This window comes from Oncorhynchus kisutch, linkage group LG14 (assembly GCF_002021735.2).
Source record: "Oncorhynchus kisutch isolate 150728-3 linkage group LG14, Okis_V2, whole genome shotgun sequence".
NCBI classification, from domain to species: domain Eukaryota; kingdom Metazoa; phylum Chordata; class Actinopteri; order Salmoniformes; family Salmonidae; genus Oncorhynchus; species Oncorhynchus kisutch.
Window position 1 is genome coordinate 55,282,191 of NC_034187.2, and position 26,226 is coordinate 55,308,416.

Sequence of the window (26,226 nt, forward strand, 5' to 3'; positions counted from 1 at the left end):
GATTTTTGTACACCAACATTTTTATTGAGTTTTCTTTTACATTCAAGTACAGTGTTACACAATTGTCCCATTGTTTTAACACCCAACCAGACCAACAGTAAAAAAAAATAAAAAATTAAAGCCATTGTTGACTCAAGGAAAATGAACTTGATAGCCTGGTCACTACCAAGCACCTCCTGCACCTTGTAGTGTTTGTTCATCTGCACATTCATATTCCCATTCTAACTGCACTCAACAGTAGACCTCATTTTTATACGAGTGTGTGAATGTGTTTACAATTCACACGCTCATATATGAATTTGTTTACAAGAGGATCAAATCCAGTTCAAATGTAAATGTGTGGTTTCAAATCCAGTTCAAATGTAAAATGTGGTTTGGATAAAATATGGATGCTTTAATTAACCCACCCCTGTGCTCAGGGTGTCGGTTTCCCACCCTGAGCACACAACCTGCCCATCACAGGGATTCCTTGTCTCTGTTAAAGTTGTTAAAGCAGGTCTTTACATTCTTTCTTTCTTTCTGAGGTATACCTGTGAAGAAACAGGGAGACTGGTGGGGCAGGAGAGGAGAACACCATTGCATACACACACCAACTGCAGCGAGACAGAAATCCTCTTGGTTATCTCACCAGTAAAGAGGATTTAAAAAATGAACCGTTGGTCCGCCTATATGTTGTGTCATTCCAAATCCCAGGAACAAATAGGAGAGAGAGAGAGGGGGAGGGGGGGGGGGGGGGGGGGAATACAGAGACTGGGGTTGGCTAGCTAGACACAGGAAGTAAAGCTAATTTTGAAAATAAACCAGACTGTAACAAAAGCAAATAGCAGTAGCAACAGAAGAATAAATAAACTAAAACAAACATCTCAGAGGTGTGTCTATACAAAGAGAAAATGATTCATGAATATAGGCAGTTCAGTCGTTAAAGAATAATACGCATTATTGTAAACAACCTGAGAAAATGTATGACATTTTGAAATATTCAAATTAAGATTGAACAAGAAACCCCAAATAGATGACAGAGTGTCAAGCCTAAAAAATACAATGTTCATTACAGTTCACATTTACATGAAGTAAATCATATTTACAAAGGGAGCAGTTTATTGATGTGCCATTTGAGCTGGTCTATCCCTTTTAACAGTAAAATAGAAACTGTTCAGGTAAAATTGTCGATTTCTCCCTGGTCATCTTCAAGAATTTAACCAACTAGACAAAAACGCTGTTCATGCCATTCAACCCCCCCCCCCCCCATTGACTTTAATGTGTGGGAGAAAACACAACAGATAATGAACAGATAGTACTGTGTGTTCTAACTGAAGGCGTGTGTGACTGGGCGTCACACACAACTGTGTGTGCTGTCAAACTACTCATTATCATTTATTGGATAAAAAATAAAAACACACCGTCAGCTCAATCAATTCAACTAAGGTTACAAAAAAATAAATACTAGTGACTAAAAACAAGGATGTCATTTTTCACAAAGCTAAGAAGTAGGTAAAAGGGCTTGTGTTACAGTTAACATAAAATGGCAGTTGTTCATTTATGGTCCTAAAAACATACTTTTTGTATTATACTACAAAAGCCAAAATAATACAAACAAGATTCAAATTTCAACGATGGATCCATTTGAAAAGTGGGATACAACAAATAACGAAACTCATTAGCACAGCCCTGACACACACACATTTTCCCTCCAAAACCAAAGAATGTCTTTGCCCACAAAAGCATTCTTACCTTTTCTTTCTCCCCCTAACATTTGCTGCGTGTTGGATCTTGTCGTTGCTGTTTTGACATGAAGCTCTTACGAGCAGATCTTGCAGATGTTAAAAAAATAAAAATAACTTTTTTTTTTTTAAAGCTACCCTTGGGATCAAGCAGAGGTGGTAACGTCAGATTTATGAACCTGTGTCCGTCAGTTGTTTGAAAGTTTCAGACGATATTTGCCCATTCGCCATGATGTTGTGATCAGTGAGGAGTGACCAAGTGACTCAGCCTTACAATCTTCTACATTATATTGCCCCCACTAAATCCTCCTCCAGTTTCGCAAAGCTGAAAGGATCATTCGTTACGGACAGGGCACCACCATCGCTCATTTCATTTCCTAAGGAATATGTGGAGAAATTGATGTAAGCGATGACATTCCTCAGTTTTGCGAAGGAGGTCAGCATCCCAGGGAGTGGTTAGAAGCTGTTTACCTTAGCCAATGGGCTGGATGGAGTGGAGGGAAGGTGTGTGAAGGAATATAAGTCCAGACAGACAGATGTTAGATGGGATAGATGCGTTGGAGCTTTCTGGTCCAATCCAAGCACAAGGACCCAGAGTCCCAGACACACCAACATTTTCAAAGGAGATGACCAGCTCCTAGGGAGGGATGTTGTGACCCCTGTGGTTATGTGGGCTTTGTGATGAAACGTTTGTATTGCTGGACCGACTTGGGGGAGGTTTCCGCCTGATTGGTCTTCGACTGCAGCGATGGATCTTGAGGGGAATAATTGGCTGATTATTTGGGCTGATAGCTCCTGTGAGCAAGAAGAAAGGAGTCACATGACTTATAGTTTATCACTAAGAACACTGTAGTAAAAAAATAACAACATCTGAATTTAAATTTACTTTGACTTTACTTTTTTTTTCTCCCATCATCCCTCATCTGAAAGTCTTTCACTCTTAGGTGAACATTGGCAATAGTCAGGCTATACAGTATCTACTGGCTTTTGTTCTACTTCAACTCCCAAAATGCTAATAGCCCAAATGAGGATCTTTGCCTTTCTTGTTCATTCAGACGAAAGAAGCACACACATTTTCGGTAGCTATGCCAGAATCGGACTTGGTGCCCACTCCCTACAGTATGTGTAAAGTCAACATTCTTATCTGAAAGGCAGGAGGCCTCCCTTGTGTGATAGGGAGTGGCACCATAGAATGGCAGCTATAACTTCGGACGCAATGCAATAAGAATGTCAGAGGCGGCAGGGTAGCCTAGTGTTTAGAGCGTTGGACTAGTAACCGGAAGGTTGCGAGTTCAAACCCCAGAGCTGACAAGGTACAAATCTGTCCTTCTGCCCCTGAACAGGCAGATAACCCACTGTTCCTAGGCAGTCATTGAAAATAAGAATTTGTTCTTAACTGACTTGCCTGGTTAAATAAAGGTAAAAAAGACACAAAAAAAACAAAACAAGGATATGTTTGTCCCAGGCTCTGGAGACAGCCTTGATAAGTGCTGTTTACAACAGAGGACAATGCTAGCTTGCGTCGCCTGACAAGGGAACGCAAACAACTTGAGGATAGTATGGAGTTATCACAGAGCAACTTACCAGCTTTCCTCTGGGATCTCTTCTAGTACGGCGACTCGATCCTGAAACAGAACGTGAAAGAAAATAGTGGCGATTAGTGGAACGATGACCTCGCGTTGAAGGGATTTGAGGAAACATAAACGCCTCACTGTTGTGGGGATGTTAACTTTGCTTTGACATCCCGAATGACTTGATTTTAGGTCATATACCCACATGGCAGTGACAAATATAGACAGGCAGCTATCATTTCAAAGGAATTGTGTCTCCTCATTTCTTTGATGGAATGCCCACACTTTTAACCCATTTACAGGTTGAAAATGGCAGATTTTGACACTGATACGCGCCTAAATTGGAATGAGGTGGCTGTACAGTAACTGCGATTCAGTGCCTTAGACCGCTGCGCCACTCAGGAGGCCTTTCTTAATTGTCAACGTTTATGATCACAATGCTTAAAATGTACAGTTACAAGATGACATGGAATCATACGCTGGCTGTTCTGAACAGAATGGGCCTGTTTGTTGTATTGTGAAGAAATTTGGCGGGGAACACGCATCCGAATGCCCTCGTGGCTCTTTTCTATGCCGATCTGCTTCTCTGAATTGCCTTGTGAAAGCCTAATGCTACAACATCATATTGTGTAACTTAGCTAGCCATGGGGGCAATAGAGCACGCTTTCAAATGATGCCTACCTGATCAGATTGCGATTTTATAATGGACTGTTTTTGGAATGTGTAAACACCAACAGTAATTGTGTGATGGTGGGGATGCGGGGCAGTGTTCCAAACAAAACAACTACAAGTCTGCTTGCTCTGGTTCCTCAACAGTACAGCTAGGGGAGTTCAAAAATAGCACCTTATACTGCCTTACCAAGCAAAAGAGCAATAACTGCACATTTGGTCAAAAATGAGTTATTTACATTTGTTATACATCAAATATATGCTTTATCATGTAGACAAATATATTCTGCCTCCATTGTGTTGTGTTATGGAGAAAATGGGGGTTCGTGTTTGCAGTTACATCAGTTACTGCCTTTTACCTTGGTTTCACTGAGCTTTCTTGCTGCATTGTCTACGGTTTATCTTGGTATTATTTATTGTTCTTTGCTGACACAAGTATCAAACTATATGACACTGACAGCCTCAAAATAAATACAAATAAATATGTTAACACAAGCTTGTGTAAAAAAAAAAAAAAATCAAATGGAAACTTATTGCAGTGGGTGTACCAAGCCGTCTAGGGTCAAAGGTCATGCCAGAGGTCAAGGTCCAATATTAATTTAAAAAATAACCTCAAAGTAAGACAGATAACCACACCTCCAATGATCTGCCTACAATTCATTTGGCTGGACAATAAAACAACTTTGTAATTTTTCTCAATTTCACCCTATGAGCAGTTACTGCTATTTTGCTTGGTAGGGCAGTATAGTTAAATACTCTTCTTTGAGTCATAAAAGTGCATTGACATTGCTTAGGAACTGTGCACACTTTGGAGAGGTGTGTAGCCCCTTGGAGACGCCAGTTAAACCTCAAACAATTTTCTTCTTTTTTTTGTCTTATGTTGCACCTACACCACATTTTTTCCCATATATATTCTAATCATGTTACTGAATATATCCAGAGTATTTTTAGATTTCGACAACAACAAATGCGGCGAAAAGTAGAGTTAATGTAAAATGCACATAAAATCAACAGTGTAATCTTTGGATTCAATCTTATGTTTAATTATCTGTTTGGTCCTCACCTATAGTTGAATAATTTTCCCATAATCTCCAAATGGTTTCCTTTCAATGGATACCATGGTTATGTTTTTCATATTCCTTTTGTAAGAAACATTTCTATTTACCTCTATCCATATACACCAATTCCCACGAGTGTAAAGGGTTAATGAACAGACCCTAATGCCCTGACGAACACGAGCAGTGTTGGTAGATCTTGTAACCTACCAGTGTTATCTTGTAACCTACCAGATCTACCAGTGTTGGTAGATCTTGTACTAGTGTTATTTCTTACACTAGTACCCCAGGTCATCTTAGGTTTCATTACATACAGCCGAGAAGAACTACTGAATATAAGATCAGCGTCAACTCACCATCAGTACGACCAAGAATATGTTTTTCGCGATGCGGATCCTGTGTTCTGCCTTACAACCAGTGCAACGGAGTGGATTACATGCAGCGACCCAAAAAAACGACTCAGAAAAAGAGGGAAACGAAGCGGTCTTCTGGTCAGACTCCGGAGACGGGCACACCGTGCACCACTCCCTAGCATTCTTCTTGCCAATGTCCAGTCTCTTGACAACAAGGTTGATGAAATCCGAGCAAGGGTAGCATTCCAGAGGGACATCAGAGACTAACGTTCTCTGCTTCACGGAAACATGGCTAACTGGAGAGACGCTATACGAAGCGGTGCAGCCAGCGGGTTTCTCCACGCATCGCGCCGACAGAAACAAACATCTTTCTGGTAAGAAGAGGGGCGGGGGCGTATGCCTTATGACTAACGTGACATGGTGTGATGAAAGAAACATACAGGAACTCAAATCCTTCTGTTCACCTGATTTAGAATTCCTCACAATCAAATGTAGACCGCATTATCTACCAAGAGAATTCTCTTCGATTATAATCACAGCCGTATATATCCCCCCCCAAGCAGACACATCGATGGCTCTGAACGAACTTTATTTAACTCTCTGCAAACTGGAAACGATTTATCCGGAGGCTGCATTCATTGTAGCTGGGGATTTTAACAAGGCTAATCTGAAAACAAGACTCCCTAAATTTTATCAGCATATCGATTGCGCAACCAGGGGTGGAAAGACCCTGGATCATTGTTGCTCTAACTTCCGCGACGCATATAAGGCCCTGCCCCGCCCCCCTTTCGGAAAAGCGTACCACGACTCCATTTTGTTGATCCCTGCCTACAGACAGAAACTAAAACAAGAAGCTCCCACGCTGAGGTCTGTCCAACGCTGGTCTGACCAAGCTGACTCCACACTCCAAGACTGCTTCCATCACGTGGACTGGGAGATGTTTCGTATTGCGTCAGACAACAACATTGACGAATATGCGGATTCGGTGTGCGAGTTCATTAGAACGTGCGTTGAAGATGTCGTTCCCATAGCAACGATTAAAACATTCCCTAACCAGAAACCGTGGATTGATGGCAGCATTCGTGTGAAACTGAAGGCGCGAACCACTGCTTTTAATCAGGGCAAGGTGTCTGGTAACATGACTGAATACAAACAGTGCAGCTATTCCCTCCGCAAGGCTATCAAACAAGCTAAGCGCCAGTACAGAGACAAAGTAGAATCTCAATTCAACGGCTCAGACACAAGAGGCATGTGGCAGGGTCTACAGTCAATCACGGACTACAGGAAGAAACCCAGCCCAGTCACGGACCAGGATGTCTTGCTCCCAGACAGACTAAATAACTTTTTTGCCCGCTTTGAGGACAATACAGTGCCACTGACACGGCCTGCAACGAAAACATGCGGTCTCTCCTTCACTGCAGCCGAAGTGAGTAAGACATTTAAACGTGTTAACCCTCGCAAGGCTGCAGGCCCAGATGGCATCCCCAGCCGCGCCCTCAGAGCATGCGCAGACCAGCTGGCCGGTGTGTTTACGGACATATTCAATCAATCCCTATACCAGTCTGCTGTTCCCACATGCTTCAAGAGGGCCACCATTGTTCCTGTTCCCAAGAAAGCCAAGGTAACTGAGCTAAACGACTACCGCCCCGTAGCACTCACATCCGTCATCATGAAGTGCTTTGAGAGACTAGTCAAGGACCATATCACCTCCACCCTACCTGACACCCTAGACCCACTCCAATTTGCTTACCGCCCAAATAGGTCCACAGACGATGCAATCTCAACCACACTGCACACTGCCCTAACCCATCTGGACAAGAGGAATACCTATGTGAGAATGCTGTTCATCGACTACAGCTCGGCATTCAACACCATAGTACCCTCCAAGCTCGTCATCAAGCACGAGACCCTGGGTCTCGACCCCCCCCTGTGCAACTGGGTACTGGACTTCCTGACGGGCCGCCCCCAGGTGGTGAGGGTAGGCAACAACATCTCCTCCCCGCTGATCCTCAACACTGGGGCCCCACAAGGGTGCGTTCTGAGCCCTCTCCTGTACTCCCTGTTCACCCACGACTGCGTGGCCACGCACGCCTCCAACTCAATCATCAAGTTTGCGGACGACACAACAGTGGTAGGCTTGATTACCAACAACGACGAGACTGCCTACAGGGAGGAGGTGAGGGCCCTCGGAGTGTGGTGTCAGGAAAATAACCTCACACTCAACGTCAACAAAACTAAGGAGATGATTGTGGACTTCAGGAAACAGCAGAGGGAACACCCCCCTATCCACATCGATGGAACAGTAGTGGAGAGGGTAGCAAGTTTTAAGTTCCTCGGCATACACATCACAGACAAACTGAATTGGTCCACTCACACAGACAGCATCGTGAGGAAGGCGCAGCAGCGCCTCTTCAACCTCAGGAGGCTGAAGAAATTTGGCTTGTCACCAAAAGCACTCACAAACTTCTACAGATGCACAATCGAGAGCATCCTGGCGGGCTGTATCACCGCCTGGTATGGCAACTGCACCGCCCTCAACCGTAAGGCTCTCCAGAGGGTAGTGAGGTCTGCACAACGCATCACCGGGGGCAAACTACCTGCCCTCCAGGACACCTACACCACCCGATGCTACAGGAAGGCCATAAAGATCATCAAGGACATCAACCACCCGAGCCACTGCCTGTTCACCCCGCTGTCATCCAGAAGGCGAGGTCAGTACAGGTGCATCAAAGCTGGGACCGAGAGACTGAAAAACAGCTTCTATCTCAAGGCCATCAGACTGTTAAACAGCCACCACTAACATTGAGTGGCTACTGCCAACACACTGTCAATGACACTGACTCTACTCCAGCCACTTTAATAATGGGAATTGATGGGAAATGATGTAAATATATCACTAGCCACTTTAAACAATGCTACCTTATATAATGTTACTTACCCTACATTATTATTCATCTCATATGCATACGTAGATACTGTAGTCTATATCATCGACTGCATCCTTATGTAATACATGTATCACTAGCCACTTTAACTATGCCACTTGGTTTACATACTCATCTCATATGTATATACTGTACTCGATATCATCTACTGTATCTTGCCTATGCTGCTCTGTACCATCACTCATTCATATATCTTTATGTACATATTCTTTATCCCCTTACACTGTGTATAAGACAGTGTAAGTAGTTTTTTGGAATTGTTAGTTAGATTACTTGTTCGTTATTACTGCATTGTCGGAACTACTTTTAATGCTGGGATCTCATCTCAGAAAGCATCTGATCATTTAGCCTAGTTGTACGCCATTGATAAGAGTAGTAGACGACAACACAGGAAGAGGACGACTCAATAACTACAATATCAACTACGGGTACTTGGCAGTCCTCACTTTGATCCTGCAGATGTGCCCGTGTACCAGTACTATGGCTGAATTACGGCATGTCTTCACAGAAATAGGATTATGTCCGTGTGGAATGGCCCCCAGGACAAACCGTATGGAGGAAACTGTCCTCTCTTACCTGCCACTGTGACTTAAAAGAGGAAACCAAGTGGAAGAGAGGTTTGTAGAGGAAGAATGTTAGAAAGAGTGACAGACAGCAAAAGACAGATGAGCCGAGAAGAGGGAGATGGACAGAGAGAGAGAGAGAGAGAGACCTGTGCAGACATGACGGTGACATTCCAATCATACTCTCAACTCAGCATCTCCCCTATCCGCCAGTGACTATCCTGGAAAGAACAATTTCCAATTCGGGATGTTAAAGAAGAGCATATCTTCCCCATATCTAATCATTGTTCCATTGACTCTATGTCCACCTCTCCAGTCCGTCAGAAATGAAGAGAGAGGCTTAAGCTCGGCTGGAAGGGTCCTTTCCACTGCTCAGGGGCACCACGCCCAGACAGCTTGCTATCTTAAGAGGATTCAGAGAGGAGCAAAAAGTGGTGGACTCCGCTGTTGAGATGGAATCTGCCTCTCCTGAGTGTGAGGCTAGAGAGAGTGTTGGAATGTGGTCCGACTGTGTTTTCAAAATACTGAAACCCACAGCGTTGATCCAGGCTGACAAGGCCAGGCAGAATGAGTAGAAAGAGCCAGGATAAACACACGCAGATCTTGCGAACACTTATCTCCTTTATACATGTCGTCATGGTATTGATCTAGCCAATATCAACAGAATCATATCTTAGTTGCTTAAATCACTTGGATACTCTGTAAAAGTGTCCAGTAACGTATATCAGAACATGGTTAAAACAGATTCAGTGTATACCTGAGACAGACATTTATAGGCTCAACCAGGTGGAAAAATAATCTGCTCAATATAAAGAGTGACCTTTACCAGAAACCTACAATGTCAGCACCTGTAATCGCTAATCCCCATCTTACATAGGGGCCTGGCCTGCTGTGCAGCCACTTATCACACTAATCAGGAAACAGTATCTGCCTTTGCACCCGCCAGTCCCTCTCCCAATTAAACAAGTGTGCAGCTGTGTGTGAACCCAGTTGTGCACACAGGGCGGTCTAAACCTGACCAACCAGGTATCTGCTTTCAACAACATACTGCATTCCCGTTGTTCACTGGCTGTCAGCTTGTTAGTTCTCTGGTAGGAAGAAATGTGTGTCATGCTGGTTGGTTATCTGGGGGCTCATCTTCCTGTCTGGATGAAGGTGGTTGGGTTCACATTTGCATCAGAAATCCATGTAACTTTATTTCCCTTTTCCTTGTTTTAACATAGCGTCACTTCCTGTTGAATGTGGAACGAGGAAGAGCTCGGTTTTGTTTGTTTGAAAAGTGTGTTTGAAAGTGTATTGGAAAGTTCTTGGTAGCTAGCTTCTTAGTTTGAATCCCGCGACGCAGTTGGCATCAGTTGCTGGGACTGCTTGTCTCTTTCCAGTGACCCTGCCAACCAAGGACGGGTCTGAGGAGCTATTTGGCGTCGCTGCTAGCCCAGCTGCTAGCTAGTGGGTTTTCTTGAACGCAGCGCGGTTTTGTGGCTGTCTAGATCCCCTCTGTGTGTTGTTTTCAATCTTCCCTGTGACCTGCCCTGTCTGGAACTGCGAGGAGTAACAACGTAACCTACGTTGCTAGCTACCATGACAAAGACCAAAGCCGGCGGGAGTACCGTTGAGGACAGAAGTGTCTCTCTATCACATGTAAAGGGTCTTTTAAATGAACAAAAAAAGACCTACAAGCAGTTATTACAACAACAACAAAATAGCTTCAAGTGTTTTGTCCAAATACTTGTGGATTCTACTAATAAAAGAATGGACGACCTGACCAGAAAAGTCCAGGACCTGAAGAACAGTTTGCAGTTCTCCCAGGGTCAGCACAATGAGTTGAAACAGGAGAACGGCAAGATGACAACAATCTGTAAGTCACTGAGAGAGGACATCAGTTCTGTATGTGAATCCATGACAGATAAATCAGACTCTCGAGGGACAATCAAGGCGGAACAAAATGGTTGTGGACGGAATTGCAGAATTTCCACATGAGACCTGGACAGAGTCTGAGGACAAAGTGAGGGAAATGATCTCTGACAAATTGAGGATGGACCACAGGAAGATTGAGGTGGAGCGTGCCCACCGGACTGGAAAACCTATCACCGGCCCAGGTGATGGCCCAGGCTAATAGTGGTCAAGTTCCTGAGGTTCAAGGACAAGGAAGCTGTTCTGGAAAGAGCCAAGAACTTGAGAGGAACGTAGATCTTCCTCAATGAGGACTATCCTGAAGCTGTGCGACAGAAGTGGAAAGAACTGATCCCAGCCATGAAAGCTGCCAGAGAACGTGGGGACATTGCTTAGATCCGTTATGACAGGCTCATTGTCCACCCTCCCTCCCAGAAGCCTGGAAGGGATGAGAGAGCCAAGCCTATGGGTTCGTAGCTTCAACTCCGCAGTACACACACACACACCTGATTAATGGACTGCTGAATGTATATTTCTTCTCTTGCTTTGTTTGTTCTTTTCAGTATTATGTCTATCTCTGATAAGCTACACAGGAAAGGGCTGAAAATAGCCCATATTAATATATTTAGCCTTAGAAATAAGGTAGCATAACAAGGATATAACATCTATGGAGACAGGGATGCTTATGGGGGAGGTGTTGCTGTATATATTCAGAGCCATATCCCTGTAATGGTTAGAGAAGATCTTATGTCAAGTGTTATTGAAGTGTTGTGGTTGCAGGTTCACTTGGCACATCTAAAGCCTTTTTCTTTTGGTGTGTTGCTAAAGACCACCAAGTGCTAACAGTCAGTATCTAAATAATATGTGTGAAATGCTTGATAGTGTATGTGATGTAAACAGAGAGGTCTACTTTCTTGGGGACATGAATATTGACTGGTTTTCATCAAGCTGTCTGCTCAAGAGGAAGCTCCTTACTGTAACCAGTGCCCGTAATCTGGTTCAGGTTATTAACTTCTTGGTGACAGGGGGGCAGTATTGAGTAGCTTGGATTAATAAGGTGCCCAGAGTAAACTGCCTGCCACCAGATGCTAATATATGCATATTATTAGTAGTATTGGATAGAAAACACTCTGAAGTTTCTAAAACTGTTTGAATGATGTCTGTGAGTATAACAGAACTCATATGGCAGGCGAAAACCTGAGAAAAATCCAACCCGGAAGTGGGAAATCTGAGGTTTGTAGTTTTTAAACTCTTTGCCATTCCAATATACGGTGTAAATGGGGTCATATTGCACTTCCTAAGGCTTCCACTAGATGTCAACAGTCTTTAGAACTTTGTTCCAGGCTTCTACTATGAAGGGGGAGGGAATGAGAGGGGATTGAGCCAGGTGTCTGGCAGAGTGCCACAGGCACAATGACCGCATGTTTTAGAACTACTGAACATAACGCACCAATGTAAAATGAGATTTTTTTATATAAATATGCACTTTAGCGTACAAAACATACATGTATTGTGTAACATGAAGTCCTATGAGTGTCATCTGATGAACATCAAAGGTTAGTGATTAATTTTAACTCTATTTGTGCTTTTTGTGACTCCTCTCTTTGGCTGGAAAAATGGCTGTGTTTTTCTGTGACTTGGTGGTGACCTAACATAATCGTTTGTGGTGCTTTCGCTGTAACGCCTTTTTGAAATCAGACACTGTGGCTGGATTAACGAGAATTTTATCTTTAAAATGGTATAAAATACTTGTATGCTTGAGGAATCTTAATTATGAGATTTTTGTTGTTTTGAATTTGGTGCCCTGCACTTTCACTGGCTGTTGGAGAGGTGGGATGCTACCGTCCCACATATCCCAGAGAGGTTAATCAACCTACCAAGGTGTTTACAAACACTACAGGGACAAGATTATCCACATGTATCGATTACATTTTTACTAATACTGTAGAACTTTGTTCTAAAGCTGTATCCGTACCCATTGGATGCAGTGATCACAATATAGTGGCTATATCCAGGAAAGCCAAAGTTCCAAAAGCTGGGCCTAAAATAGGTACAGTGGGGCAAAAAAGTTTAGTCAGCCACCAATTGTGCAAGTTCTCCCACTTAAAAAGATGAGAGAGGCCTGTAATTATCACCATAGGTGCACTGATGTCTTGAGATGTTTCTTCAATATATCCACATAATTTTCCTACCTCATGATGCCATCTATTTTGTGAAGTGCACCAGTCCCTCCTGCAGCAAAGCACCCACACAACATGATGCTGCCACCCCCGTGCTTCATGGTTGGGACGGTGTTCTTCAGCTTGCAAGCCTCCCCCTTTTCCTCCAACCATAATCCCTTTGCAGAAAAACAGCCCCAAAGCATGATGTTTCCACCCCCATGCTTCACAGTAGGTATGGTGTTCTTTGGATGCAACTCAGCATTCTTTGTCCTCCAAACACTACGAGTTGAGTTTTTACCAAAAAGTTATATTTTGGTTTTATCTGACCATATGACATTCTCCCAATCTTCTTCTGGATCATCCAAATGCTCTCTATCAAACTTCAGACGGGCCTGGACATGTACTGGCTTAAGCAGGGGGACACGTCTGGCGCTGCAGGATTTGAGTCCCTGGCGGCATAGTATGTTACTGATGGTAGGCTTTGTTACTTTGGTCCCAGCTCTCTGCAGGTCATTCATTGTCAATGTCCCCCTGTGTGTCTCAATGTCTTCCATTTCCTAATAATTGCTCCCACAGTTGATTTCTTCAAACCAAGCTGCTTACCTATTGCAGATTCAGTCTTCCCAGCCTGGTGCAGGTCTACAATTTTGTTTCTTGTGTCCTTTGATAGCTCTTTGGTCTTGGCCATAGTGGAGTTTGGAGTGTGACTGTTTGAGGTTGTGGACAGGTGTCTTTTATACTGATAAGTTCAAACAGGTGCCATTAATACAGGTAATGAGTGGAGGACAGAGGAGCCTCTTTAAGAAGAAGTTACAGATCTGTGAGAGCCAGAAATCTTGACCAAATACTTATTTTCCACCATAATTTGCAAATAAATTCATTAAAAAATCCTACAATGTGATTTTCTGGTTTTTTTCTCATTTTGTCTGTCATAGTTGAAGTGTACCTATGATGAAATTTACAGGCCTCTCTCATCTTCTTAAGTGGGAGAACTTGCACAATTGGTGGCTGACTAAATACTTTTTTGCCCCACTGTATATAGTCTTAATTAATTCCAACTAAGATTTGTGTGTATTGGGTGTATGTTGTGTAATTTGTTAGATATTACTTGTTATATATTACTGCACTGTCGGAGCCTAGAAGCACAAGCATTTCGCTACACCCGCAATAACATCTGCCAATCATGTGTATGTGGCCAATACAATTTTATTTATTTTACTAATATAGTGATTTTGTCAGACTTGGAATTCAATAATAAAGTAATTAAATAAAACAAATGTAAAATACACAACAAGTGAAATATTTGATTAAAGTAGTGATAAATGTTGGTTAATAAGTGATAAGCAGTAAGGGGCAGTCACTACCATCACGGGACTTTTACTCATAGTTGAATTCTGTGTTGTTACAACATTCAACTCACATAACGCATTTAATGTTTTTTTTTTAATCATTGAAAACCGGGATTATTTTTTAATAATTGAGCAGAAACCGAACCGATCACAAAAAGCGCAAATTGCTCAGCACTACTGCTCTGCTGACAACACTTTATTTAGTGAGGAAGGGGTGAGGAATGAGAACATGAACATGTACTCCAACAAGCTGGAGATCCAATGACAAAAGGGTTTTGAGCAAGGACACCTGTGGTATATTTCTCCTTTTCTGGTTTGTTCAGAATGCCCATGACCCGAAAGTCTTAAAAAAAAAAAAGATTTCAGTTGCCAAACGCTGGAATGTTGTCAGACCATGTCTGCTTTATCTCTCTTTGCTCTGTCCAATAAAATCAGTACCTTTATCTGTGTGGACGCATATGAAAATCTACAAAGAGTTTGCTGAAACAGGGCTTGGGAGTGCAGAGAGTTTGGATGCTACGAACAGAGTGAAGATACTGTACTTGGTAACAATCAGGCGCACAAGTTCTAGGAGGCCAAAGAATGAGAGAAGTGAAAGCGAGGACTGTAGATTCACAGGAAGGGTATTTAGAGACGATGACAGATTGTGTATCAATACACACAGCAGCTGTGTCTGCCAACAGAGCCGTACTGGCTTCTATGGAATAGCGTGGATCAAAAGTAGAACCAAGGGTACTCACGGTATTTTTTTCCGTCTCATGTAGCGGACTCCGACGATGATGAGCACCAGGGCGATAAGCACGCCGATGACGATCCCAGCGATCTGCCCACCATTCAGACCATCATCCGGTGTTCCCTCCTCTGCGGAATCCCAAGAACAAAGCCATTTATCATCATTATCATCATCAGAACATCTCAAAGTACTGCAACGGCTTCATACGAGATAAACGTGGACAGTGCTACATGATTTGTAAGTAGAATATCCTTATAACAGTTAGGGTGAGAAGACATCATAAGAGCCATGGTGCTAAATGGTTGAGTACTACTACAGCCTCCACAATCAAACCTTTGACGGACAGCTTGTGGTTAACGGAGGTGCTCAGCCCGGTGACGGCGTTGCTGGCTTCACAGGTGTAAATTCCACTGTTCGTGGCCACAGCGGCATCGATGCCGTACTCGGCTGTCATCACGCCGGTCAGCGTCCCATTGAACTTCCAGGTGTAGGTGGCAGCAGGGAGAGAGACCGCGGCACAATTCAGCATGACAGGCTCTGTCACCTTTACGGAATTTACCCCCTTCACGGACACAGTCTCAGGACCAACTGTGACATGGAAAAGATCATTTTAGCTTTATGCTTGAAATTCCCCTGGATTTGGCCATTCTGACCTAAATAATACTACACGGTAGCATACATACAATTTATCATGGATTTAGGTGAAATACAAAGCTTTTCTTTTTGGATACTGTAACATTTATGAACAAAGTAACAGTAGAATATAACGTTAACTTTGTTTAACTTTGATGGCCAGAGTTGCGATTGGTGTTAAGGGTCAATGAAGAGGTCAGAAGGCCCTTATACTCACAACTGATCACTATCTTGAGGCTGGCAGAGTCTGTGCTCACAGCATTGGTCAGCTTGCACTGGTACTCCCCACTGTCCTCCTTCTGCACTGGCTTGATCGTGATCGAGCTCTTGTCTGCCGAGACCACGACCCTGTTGCTAGGAGACAGTGCCGCGCCATTCTTCAGCCACACTCGGGCGTCGGCGGTGCCGGTGGTTGCCTGGCAGCTCAGGTTGGCCGTGCTGTTACCTGCAACAAGGGTTCCATTGGGGCCTGTGATCTTAGCGCCGGATATGGCCTCTACAAACAGAGGACAAATTGAGTTAGGGTTTACACAGACCAGATGATAACTCTGAAAGACAGCTGGTTTCACTTACAACTACCAGATTTCAGAGTACTAAAGTATTTACAACGTAAACACCACATGAAGCTTGATGAACTATTCATTAGATTTCAGTTGAATGGATTGGATGATGTCTACTAAATAAAATAAAACATTGTACTTTCATTATACCTTAATGACATTACATCTAACTAACCACTGGGCACACACTGGTTGAATCAACGTTGTTTCCACATCATTTCAATGAAATGACGTTGAACTAACGTGGAATATACGTTGAATTGACGTTTGTGGCCAATGGGTAGCTACTATATCACTGTCCAGCTTATTTCAGGCCATGTTTCCATAAAATGTGACATCAAATTAAATGTTATAATTTTACAATGAGTTTTTGAATGGGCCGATGAACCAAAAACTTGTCAACAAAGCAAAACCAAATGACCTACATGAATAGATAATGAATAGAATAGATAAGTGGAACTAAAGCCAACCTTGCCTTTTTGTTTTGGACAACATGTGAAACCACTGTCTTGTTTATCTCGATCTCTCCTTTCCAGACTAACGAGTGTTGGAAAACGAATGCCAAGATAATAGTTTTTAAACACAAAGTTCATGGCCCTCAATGGTGACTCACAACTGCCTAAGCAATACTTTGGTCAATTAGTGTCGAGTCAGGCATGATGTCAAACATTTTCAGAGGAAAATTCCTATTTCCTCAGCTTTAGTCAGCCATTAAAAGTAAAATGTGTAACTCTATGATTCATGATAGAATAATTGGACTTATTCACTACTTTTTTACCAAGTACATGGGAACATTCATAGAATAACTGAAAGGACTGCTAAATGGGCAACAATCACCCCTCCCCCCATCCCCCAATCTCTCTTCCTTCTAGAAAACAACACCCGACACAAGAACTTAAGGCATTTTGAAAGACCATCCCCCAACCAGGCAGGTTTTAGTCACTCACAAAATGGTAGACTGCCTGTCTCCCGTTGTAAACGGTTTCAGTACACGCAGCACATATTTCGCTAGCTTTAAAAAAACTATGAGGGAACGTACAAAGTTAACATGATACGAGGTCAATGTGTTTGAAACTTGTACGGCATGCTTCAAAATCATATGAAATTCATTCAGTGTTTGGTGTTATATGCCTTCAGGGGCACCAAGCCAGGAAACAGGTTTCAGTCTGTCTGCTCATGGCATCACCTTAAAAAAGGATGATACAATCTCTCTGAGACAGGGTTGGAGGACTAACGGCAAATTCTAAAGAAACTGTTAAAAGTGGCTGTAACAAACATTAAAATGTAGAAAAGGGTTTTAACAACTTCCTTGGAATTAGTATAACAGTTCAACGAGAACACGTCCGTCTAATAAAATGTCATGAGTAACATCTGAAAAACATGTTTACTGACAAGAACCTCTGTAGAATACTGCAGCTCAACTGAACGCAACAACCAGTTTCACTACTTTACGTTCCACTAGAGCAAGATTTGCCTCTCTAGGTCTCTAACAGTATACTGTCCATGGTCCCCCTTTGTATTCACTAAAGCACCCTTCCTATCCATGTATAAAACCTTGATTTCTCATTGGCTCTTGTGGTTCCACTCCTACTCACCGACTACAGTGAACTTGGCTGTTGTGGATTCCAGGTATCGCAAGGTTTTGGCGTTGCTGGCCATGCAGGAGTAGTTTCCACTCTGTGCCACGGCAACGTTGTCCAGTACCAGCTTGGGGCCCATCACACTGAGCGGGACTCCATTGTGGATCCATTGAAGCACAGCCGCAGGGCTAGACTGGGCTGAGCAGGTCAATGTAATGTTGGAACCCTTCTTTTGGATCTCAGCGGTGGGGGTGACTGTCATGGCGATTTTTTCTGGCCCATCTGCAAATATATTGGAAAATAGTTACGTTCGGGCTGTTGTTAATGGAGGCCTAAGGCTGCAAACCACAATGTAGCAGCTCATAAAATCTTAACAAAAACGATCCCCTCCCAGGTGCTCTATTCAGAGGGGCTATGACGAAATGTAGATCTTATCTGAACTGCATTTTCCTGTCGCCCGCATTGTAATGGCCTGATCTGGATGCCTGATTTAGATCCGCCTGCTGCAGACTGTTACAATATAGAAAACGGCTGGCTTGACTTATTCTAAATCCAGCACACAAAATAATTGATCTACTGCTCAATATCATATCTAAGTGTTGATAAAACTAGAGCTCGGAATGTTGGTGTGATTTCAGCATAACCGTCAGTCCACAGGGATGGTGTAAATAGAAGAGGGGTGTAGAAACGCCCACCGGGAGTGTACCAAGTCACACAAAGCCTCCTAAGACTCTAGACTAAACTCTTCCTGAACCTTTCAGATAGCCTGGCAGAGACGTGAGTGGAATCAATGGATAAGAATATTAGCCTGGTCCCAGATCCGTTTGTGCTGTCTTTATAACAATGACGAGACAACACAAACAGATGTCAGACCAGGCTTTAAGAACGTATGTACTTACAGGTGACAGTGAGGTTGAAGGGGGCACTGTTATCACTCTCTAGATTGTTGAAGGCCGTGCAGTAGATGGGTCCGACCAGATCCTTCCTGAACACTCCAGCCACGGTCAGCACTGTGGAGTTTGCACTCAAGGTCACATGCTTCCCGTCGGTGACCAGCGGGGTGGTGCCGTTGAGCCACTTGTACGTGAGGAAGGAGCCTTTGGCTGAACAGGTCAAGACCACAGTGCTGTTGAACTCGACCGCTTCATTCAGGTTGGACGTGATAGTCACGGCGGAGACCGGTTCTGAAGAGGGGAGGCCGGAGGTAGAGGAAGGTGAATGGGAGGATGAAGTGACGTGATGGACAAACAGGTCAAGGGGCGTCAGGGTAGCTGTTAAGTCGGTACTTGCGTTTTGAGGCAGAGGGAGGGGAGAGTGGCGGATTAATGAAGCTGTACTGTAAGGCTAAGCAGCGTCATTTGGTAGTAGAAGACGAGGGGGAGGGAGCGAAAGCATTAAACTCCTGAATAGTAAATAACAGGTTGTCAGCAAAGACTTTCTGAATATGTTGTGAACCAGACGACGGCTCACTCAATGGTTGTGATGTCATAGACTAAACTGCATTTTACTGACCCAAAATACACAGGGGTCATTTCAATCTGACCTAATAAAATAGTATATAACCTTTTCGTGGTTTTACACTTTGCAATAACCTGAAAGCCATTTTCTCTTGTTCTGACTCATCATTGCCATCCTTCAAAGCTTTGAGTATGTGGCGCAGCACGTGAACGGGGGTGAATGAAGGACATTACTACTTTACAGGAGAGGCATTTCAAAGTTTTACGAAATGCATTTTTTAGGGCAGAAATGCCTTCTTGAACATGTGAACTTTCATACGCCTTCATAACAAACCAGTATACTAATAACAAACCAGTATACTAATAACAAACCAGTATACTAATAACAATGTTAAATTACGAGCCTAGTTGGTAAGGAATGAAAAAAGACATGAACTTTCCCACTAGCCGTGATTGGTTGAAATAATAGAGGGGCTGGACATGGAGAGGGATGACTTCTGGTCTGCCATGTCACAGGCTGCAATCGAACCAACGAGTGTTAAAAAAAAAACTCTAAACAAGACATGGTATCAAGAACGAGATAAAACTATCTGAAATGAGACACCTACGATTCCCCACATGGCAGCTTCTTGTCATTGTCGCTAGCTCTCTGACCGTTCAGAATCACACCATCATTTTTGTGACGTTGTCAGCCAACCGTCTGTAGACGGACAACTGTACCCATTGTGAATTCGTAATGCTGCAATATGTAACTTTTTGGGGAGATCTGACCAAATTCACATAGAAATGTGAGTTATAGACCTGTCATTCTCATTGAAAGCAAGCCTACGAAGCAGTAGATCTATTCCATGTGAGCTATTTCTCTCTTCCGGTTAAGTTTAGTTATTGCATATTTTATATTCAGTTTTGTACACCAGCTTCAAACAGCTGAAAATGCTATATTTTTGCTAATGGAAAATATATTTTGCAGTGGTTTAGATGGTACAATGATTCTCTACACTAAACATGCTTGTTTTGTCACATAAACTGAAATTAGGTGAACTATTAGAGTTTTTGCAACCAGGAAATAGTGCAGCTTTAAAGATAACGGTGGGGCTAAGGCTTAAGAGGGTGTGAACAATGCTGAATGGGTGTGAACAAAGAACAGCTCTCTGACAACTGTGAAGACTTTGAAAGGCTTTTCCTCAAAACTGGGAATACCAGATGATCAACTTTTAAAGCAGCATAACTTTCCAATAGCTTTCTTCGACTGTACTTTATGCTATACCATTACGAAGCTCTGTACTTTTATGCAATGTAAAAAATTAAAAATAAACAGTTATCAATAACAATAAGCATGTTCTGTTTTGGTAAAAATCTGAGGGATGGGGGCTGGAGAAATGTAACCACTCTCAAATTCACAGACATAGCTATGGATGCAAGGACTGACCATCCATGATATCAAAATTTCAGCAATGTTCTGCGCCTATATAGTGTTTGACATTTACTTTGTTTACAAACATTGTAGTACAACAAGCTTATATTTTCGATTCTGATGGGGAACGATGGTTAAACTACACTACCATTCAAAGGTTTGGGGTCACTTAGAAATGTCCTTGTTTTTGTCCATTAAAATAACATCAAATTGATCAGAAATACAGTGTAGACATTGTTAATGTCGTAAATGACTATTGTAGCTGGAAACAGCTGATTTCTAATGGAATATCTACAGAGGCATACAGTGGCCCATTTTCAGAAACCATCACTCCTGTGTTCCAACAGCACGATGTGTTAGCTAATCCAAGTTTCCCATTTTAAAAGACTAATTGATCATTAGAAAACCCTTTTGCAATTATGCTAGCATAGCTGAAAACTGTTGTTCTGATTAAAGAAACTATAAAACTGGCCTTCTTTAGACTAGTTGAGTATCTGGAGCGTCAGCATTTGTGGGTTCGATTACAGGCTTAAAATGTCCAAAAACAAAAACCTTTCTTCGGAAACTCGTCAGTCTATTCTTGTTCTGAGAAATGAAGGCTATTCCATGTGAGAAATTGCCAAGAAACTGAAGATCTCTGTGTACTACTCCCTTCACAGAACAGCGCAAGTAGTGTAAGTAGTGTAAAGTTGTTTTCTTCAAGAATCCTATGCTACATATCATTACTTTATCCCAAAAATGTACTGATTGCCCATTTAATTTGACATACAGTGCATTCAGAAAGTATTTAGACCACTTGACTTTTTCCACATTTTGTTACATTACAGCCTTATTCTAAAATGTCATTATGGGGTATTGTCTGTAGATTCCCTCATCAATCTACAGACAATATCCCATAATGACAAAGCAAAAACTGTTTTTTAGAAATGTTTGCAGATTTAAAAACATGAACTGAAATATCACATTTACGTAAGTATTCAGACCCTTTACTCATGACTTTGTTGAAGAACCTTTGGCAGCGATTACAGCCTTGAATCGTCTTAGGTATGACGCTACAAGCTTGGCACACCTGTATTTGGAGAGTTTCTCCCATTCTTCTCTGCAGATCCTCTCAAGCTCTGTCATGTTGGATGGGGAGCATTTTCAGGTCTCTCCAGAGATGTTCGATTGGGTTCAAGTCTAGGCTGTGGCCGGGCCACTCAAGGACATTCAGAGACTTGTCCAGAATCCACTCCTGCGTTGTCTTGACTGTGTGCTTAGGGTCGTTGTCCTGTTGGAAGGTGAACCTAGTCTGAGGTCCAGAGCGCTCTGGAGCAGGTTTTCATTAAGGACTTTGCTACGTTCATCTTTCCCTTGATCCTGAATATTCTCCCAGTCCCTGCTGCTAAAAACATCCCACAGCATGATGCTACCACCACGCTTCACCGTAGGGATGGTGCCAGGTTTCCTCCAGATGTGACGCTTGGCATTTAGGCCAAATCTTGGTTTCATCAGACCAGAGAATCTTGTTTCTAGCCACTCTACCATAAAGGCCTGATTGGTGGAGTGCTGGTTGTCCTTCTGGAAGGTTTTCGCATCTCCACAGAAGAACTCTGGAGCTCTGTCAGAGTGACCATCGGATTCTTGGTCACCTCCCTGACCTAGGCTCTTCTCCCCCAGATTGCTTGATTTGGCTGGGTGGCCAGCTCAAGGAAGAGTCTCGGTGGTTCCAAACTTCTTCCATTTAAGAATGATGGAGTCCACTATGTTCTTGAGGACCTTCAATGCTGCAGACATTTTTTGGTACCCTTCCCCCAGATACGTGCCTCGACACAATCCTGTCTCGGAGCGCTGTGCACAATTCCTTCAACCTCATGGCTTGGATTTTGCTCTGACATGCACTGTCAACTGTGGAACCTTATATAGACAGGTGTGTGCCTTTCGAAAATCATGTCCAAGCATTTGAAATTACCACAGGTGGACTACAATCAAGTTGTAGAAACATCTCAAGGATGATCAATGGAAACAGGATGCACCTGAGCTCAATTTCGAGTCTCATAGCAAAGGATCTGAATACTTATGTAAAGATGGTATTTCTGTTTTTTTAAACCTGTTTGTGCTTTGTCATTATGGGATATTGTGTGTAGATTAAATAAAAAAATGTCCTAGTCAATCTATTTTAGAATAAAGCTGTAACGTAACAAAATGTGGAAAAAGTCAAGGGGTCTGAATACTTTCCGAATGCACTGTAAAGGGAAATTGCATCACATAGGCTGTGTCTAGCGGAGATATGGCAAAACTGATTTGTGTTCCTGGCATAAGCATCAATCCAGGAAACGTCTTGTGACACCACACACACACACACACACACACACACACACACACTCTGTTTCCTAGCTCTGTAGCAGGTAGCCTAGTGGCTAAGAGTGTTGGGCCAATAACTGAAAGGTTGCTGGTTTGAATGCCCGAGCTGACTAGGGTGAAACATCTTTTGATGTGCCCTTGAGCAAAGCACTTAACTCGAATTGCTCCTGTAAATTGCTCTGGATAAGTGCGTTTGTTAAATGGCTAAAAATGAGCTCTGAATGCTGAATGGCTGACAGCCGTGGTATGTCAGCAGAAGGGTTGCAAGATCGAAGGTAAAAATCTGTCGTTCTGCCCATGAACATGGCAGTTAACCCACTGTTCCTAGGCTGTCATTGAAAATAAGAATTTGTTCTTAATTAACTGACTTGCCTAGTTAAATAAAGGTAAAATTTAAATTTAAAAAGTCAGACCATCTACCATGGGTACGACAAAACATGTATTTTTACTGCTCTAATCACATTGGTAACCAGTTTATAATAGCAATAAGCCACCTCGGGGGTTTGTGGTAGACGCAACGTCGTGGTTAAGAACAACCCTCTTTTCCAAGCTAAAGGGCCACGCCCTTAAGATGGATATAAAACCCTGAGTCTTAAGCATCTTTTCAGGTTATTTCTCACTTTGATCGTTTTTGCCTTTTGACATTAACCATATTTTTTTGGTACTCGTTTAAAATATTTTTGGGGCAATTATACATCAACATGTATTTGTGGGGAGGGGCATACCTATCATCCAGGTAGGGCCTACTTGGGAATAAATAGAATAGACGAAAACAGTTGGTTGTAAATAACAATAAAGTTGATTTTGGAAAACAAATGCCAAAATGCGTAGGCTACTTCGGGTATTTTACGCATTCAAAGAACGTTTTACGCATGCTTGCAATCAACGACTTTCTGTACTCACCTAGAACTCTGAGCAACGTTGCACCTGTGCGCTGTACTGCAGCACTAGTGACCATAGTCACTGCATAGTCTCCGCCATCCTTTGCCGTCAAGGATGCCAGATTTAATACGCCGGTGGATGAATTCAGTGATACTCTTCCTGCGTAACCAGCGCCAACTGTCTCTCCTTTGGGCGCAGAAGTGACAACAGGTACAAGTCCACTACCACCGTTGAAATTCCAAGATACTGTGATAAAGTTGCCAACATCTGTGGGGCTGATAATGGTTTTGAACGTGACGTTCTTTCCCTGTACTCCCTCCAAGGGCCCGGCTGGCAGTACGCTCTGCCCGTTGCAGCATCCTGAGAGAAACCGGTTTGAATGCAGGTGTTCACTTCAACATACAAGTGTGTGATAGACATCAAGACAGGAGCAAGCTATTCGCAATGGACTAGCGAACAGTTATAAATAAGGTTTGCCTATTATTGGTCTGAAAAAGGCATTATACTAGAACAACGGCAATGCACCTCCTGATGCGCCAACAAAAAACAAACCCAGCCAACACATCTCAAAGTATTTTGTATTCACTAGTAAATGTAGGCCTAACAATAATGAATATATTCATTCATCTTACCAACAGCTGACAGCAAAATGACAAGCGACCTCAAATTAAACAAATCCATCCCAGATGTCTGGAACCCTTCTTGCGACAGAGAATAATGCGGGCTCACCTGTCGCTTTTACGAACTGAATGAGTACTCACTTCCTTACGGGTACACACCCAGTAAAGGTGTCGACATCAGAAAACCCGCCTCTTTGAATGGATTTATACCCTTTACATACCACACTCTACTTTGACGTACTACAAACTATTATTACCACTAAGAATGAACAAATCAAATAAATTATAATGTCTAGTTGAATGCCCAAAATATGTCAAATAGCCGAACAATTTATGCCAAGTCATCATATACGCTCATAGAGGCTACCATTACTGTAAGTTTAGCAATTCAACCATTAAGTAAATCTAAATACAATGTATTGCTTGAAAAATAGGAATTACTATAGCTTTCCACGTGGCAAACAAAGACCAAAAATACATGTATTATTTCAAAAGATATTCACCCTATACCCTAAAAAGCGTTGTAGGCAAGTCTACTGCAATTGTTTTAGGTAAATGTTGATTTTGCCATCTGCCTTGACAGTGCTGACACCCAGTGGAATATACCAGACAAGGTTTCAGCTTGATAGTTCAGTTGTACACGAGGCAAAAGATGTCTAGGCCTGGAATTTCCCGAGACTAGGTCTTGGAGGCAGAATATCAGACAGGAATAAAGAAATATATTCTGGACAATAAAGTATCTATTCTATTCTACTGTACAGGGTACATCGTTGAGGTCTCTCATGACCCTGTATAGATGTGCGAGTCCAGTGCACTACATCCTGTGTAACAGACCACCAAAACCACAGCTCGAGACAGCAGGAACTGCAATCTTCCATGTACGTTCATATGAGTTGCGTTACACTAACCTGGCAATCTGGGAAATGTCTCATTAAAGTTATTACAATTTGGGAAATGTCTCATTAAAGAAATGTCTCATTAAAGTTATTACAATTTGGGAAATGTCTCATGTGACTTAAAGGGGCAATCTGCAGTTGCTACGTCCATGTTTGGACTAAATTAATGATAAGTCCCCATTTATTCTTGAAGAATATAACGCATAAATGCCTCATGAGTTTACCTCAACTGTCGTACCACATCAGAACTCCAAATACAAGCTTGTTTCACAATGTTTATAAACAAAGTAAGTGTAAACAAACACTGTATAGCCTCAAGACATGGTTAAAACTATCATTTTGATATCATGGATGGTCAGTCCTTGCATCCGTAGCCCTGTCTATGAATTTGAGAGTGGTTATATTTCTCCAGCCCCCATCCCTCAGCTTTTTCCTGAAACAGTACGCATTGTTATTCTTTCAACTGCAGGTTACCCCTTTAAGGAGTCAGATGACTAAAGAACACATTTGCATTTTCCTGTTTGCCTCTATACCTTGACTATACTGACACACAGTAGCAGAGGTTAGCATAACATTCTCCAGTGTGGAGTGGCTGCATTACACTGTTAGCTGATCCTGTGTCAGATTAGTGATAACCTCATACTGTGTGAGGTTGTGACTGTGGTAAAAGAAGCTGAAGGTTGGCATGGGGATGTTATACAGTGAAAATCTATCAAATCTTTCTATCCCAAATAAAAATATGTTTGCACACAAAAACAGACATAAAGCCAGACATAGTAGTTTGTCTATAGTTAATATTTATTTGAAATACCTTTGTGTCTATGTTC

General features: G+C 42.5%; 1 protein-coding gene across 2 annotated transcripts; it reads right to left on the reverse strand.

Annotated features, from left to right (window-relative positions):
* Window positions 1-24,668, reverse strand: LOC109903628 (carcinoembryonic antigen-related cell adhesion molecule 1). Of its 2 annotated transcripts, none has more exons than XM_020500453.2 (9): window positions 24,516-24,668; window positions 23,905-24,243; window positions 18,687-18,971; window positions 17,803-18,069; window positions 15,865-16,143; window positions 15,348-15,602; window positions 15,022-15,142; window positions 3,306-3,346; window positions 1-2,475 (listed from the first exon to the last, which is right to left on the reverse strand). In XM_020500453.2, exons 1-8 carry the CDS (start codon window positions 24,562-24,564, stop codon window positions 3,328-3,330), a joined length of 1,614 nt encoding a protein of 537 aa, XP_020356042.1. In that variant the 5' UTR covers window positions 24,565-24,668; the 3' UTR covers window positions 1-2,475; window positions 3,306-3,327. The 2 variants fall into 2 exon arrangements, with proteins under 2 accessions (XP_020356042.1, XP_020356041.1); XM_020500452.2 differs by having other exon boundaries at window positions 1-2,516.
* Window positions 24,669-26,226: the final 1,558 nt, after the last annotated feature.

Coding starts and splice junctions, on each gene's coding strand:
- LOC109903628 (XM_020500453.2), bottom strand. CDS start 24,564: ATGGATTTGTTTAATTTGAGGTCGCTTGTCATTTTGCTGTCAGCTGTT. Junction 18,972..23,904: donor AACGTTGCTCAGAGTTCTAG/GTGAGTACAGAA, acceptor TCCCCTCTTCAG/AACCGGTCTCCGCCGTGACT. Junction 15,603..15,864: donor CCTCAAGATAGTGATCAGTT/GTGAGTATAAGG, acceptor TCCATGTCACAG/TTGGTCCTGAGACTGTGTCC.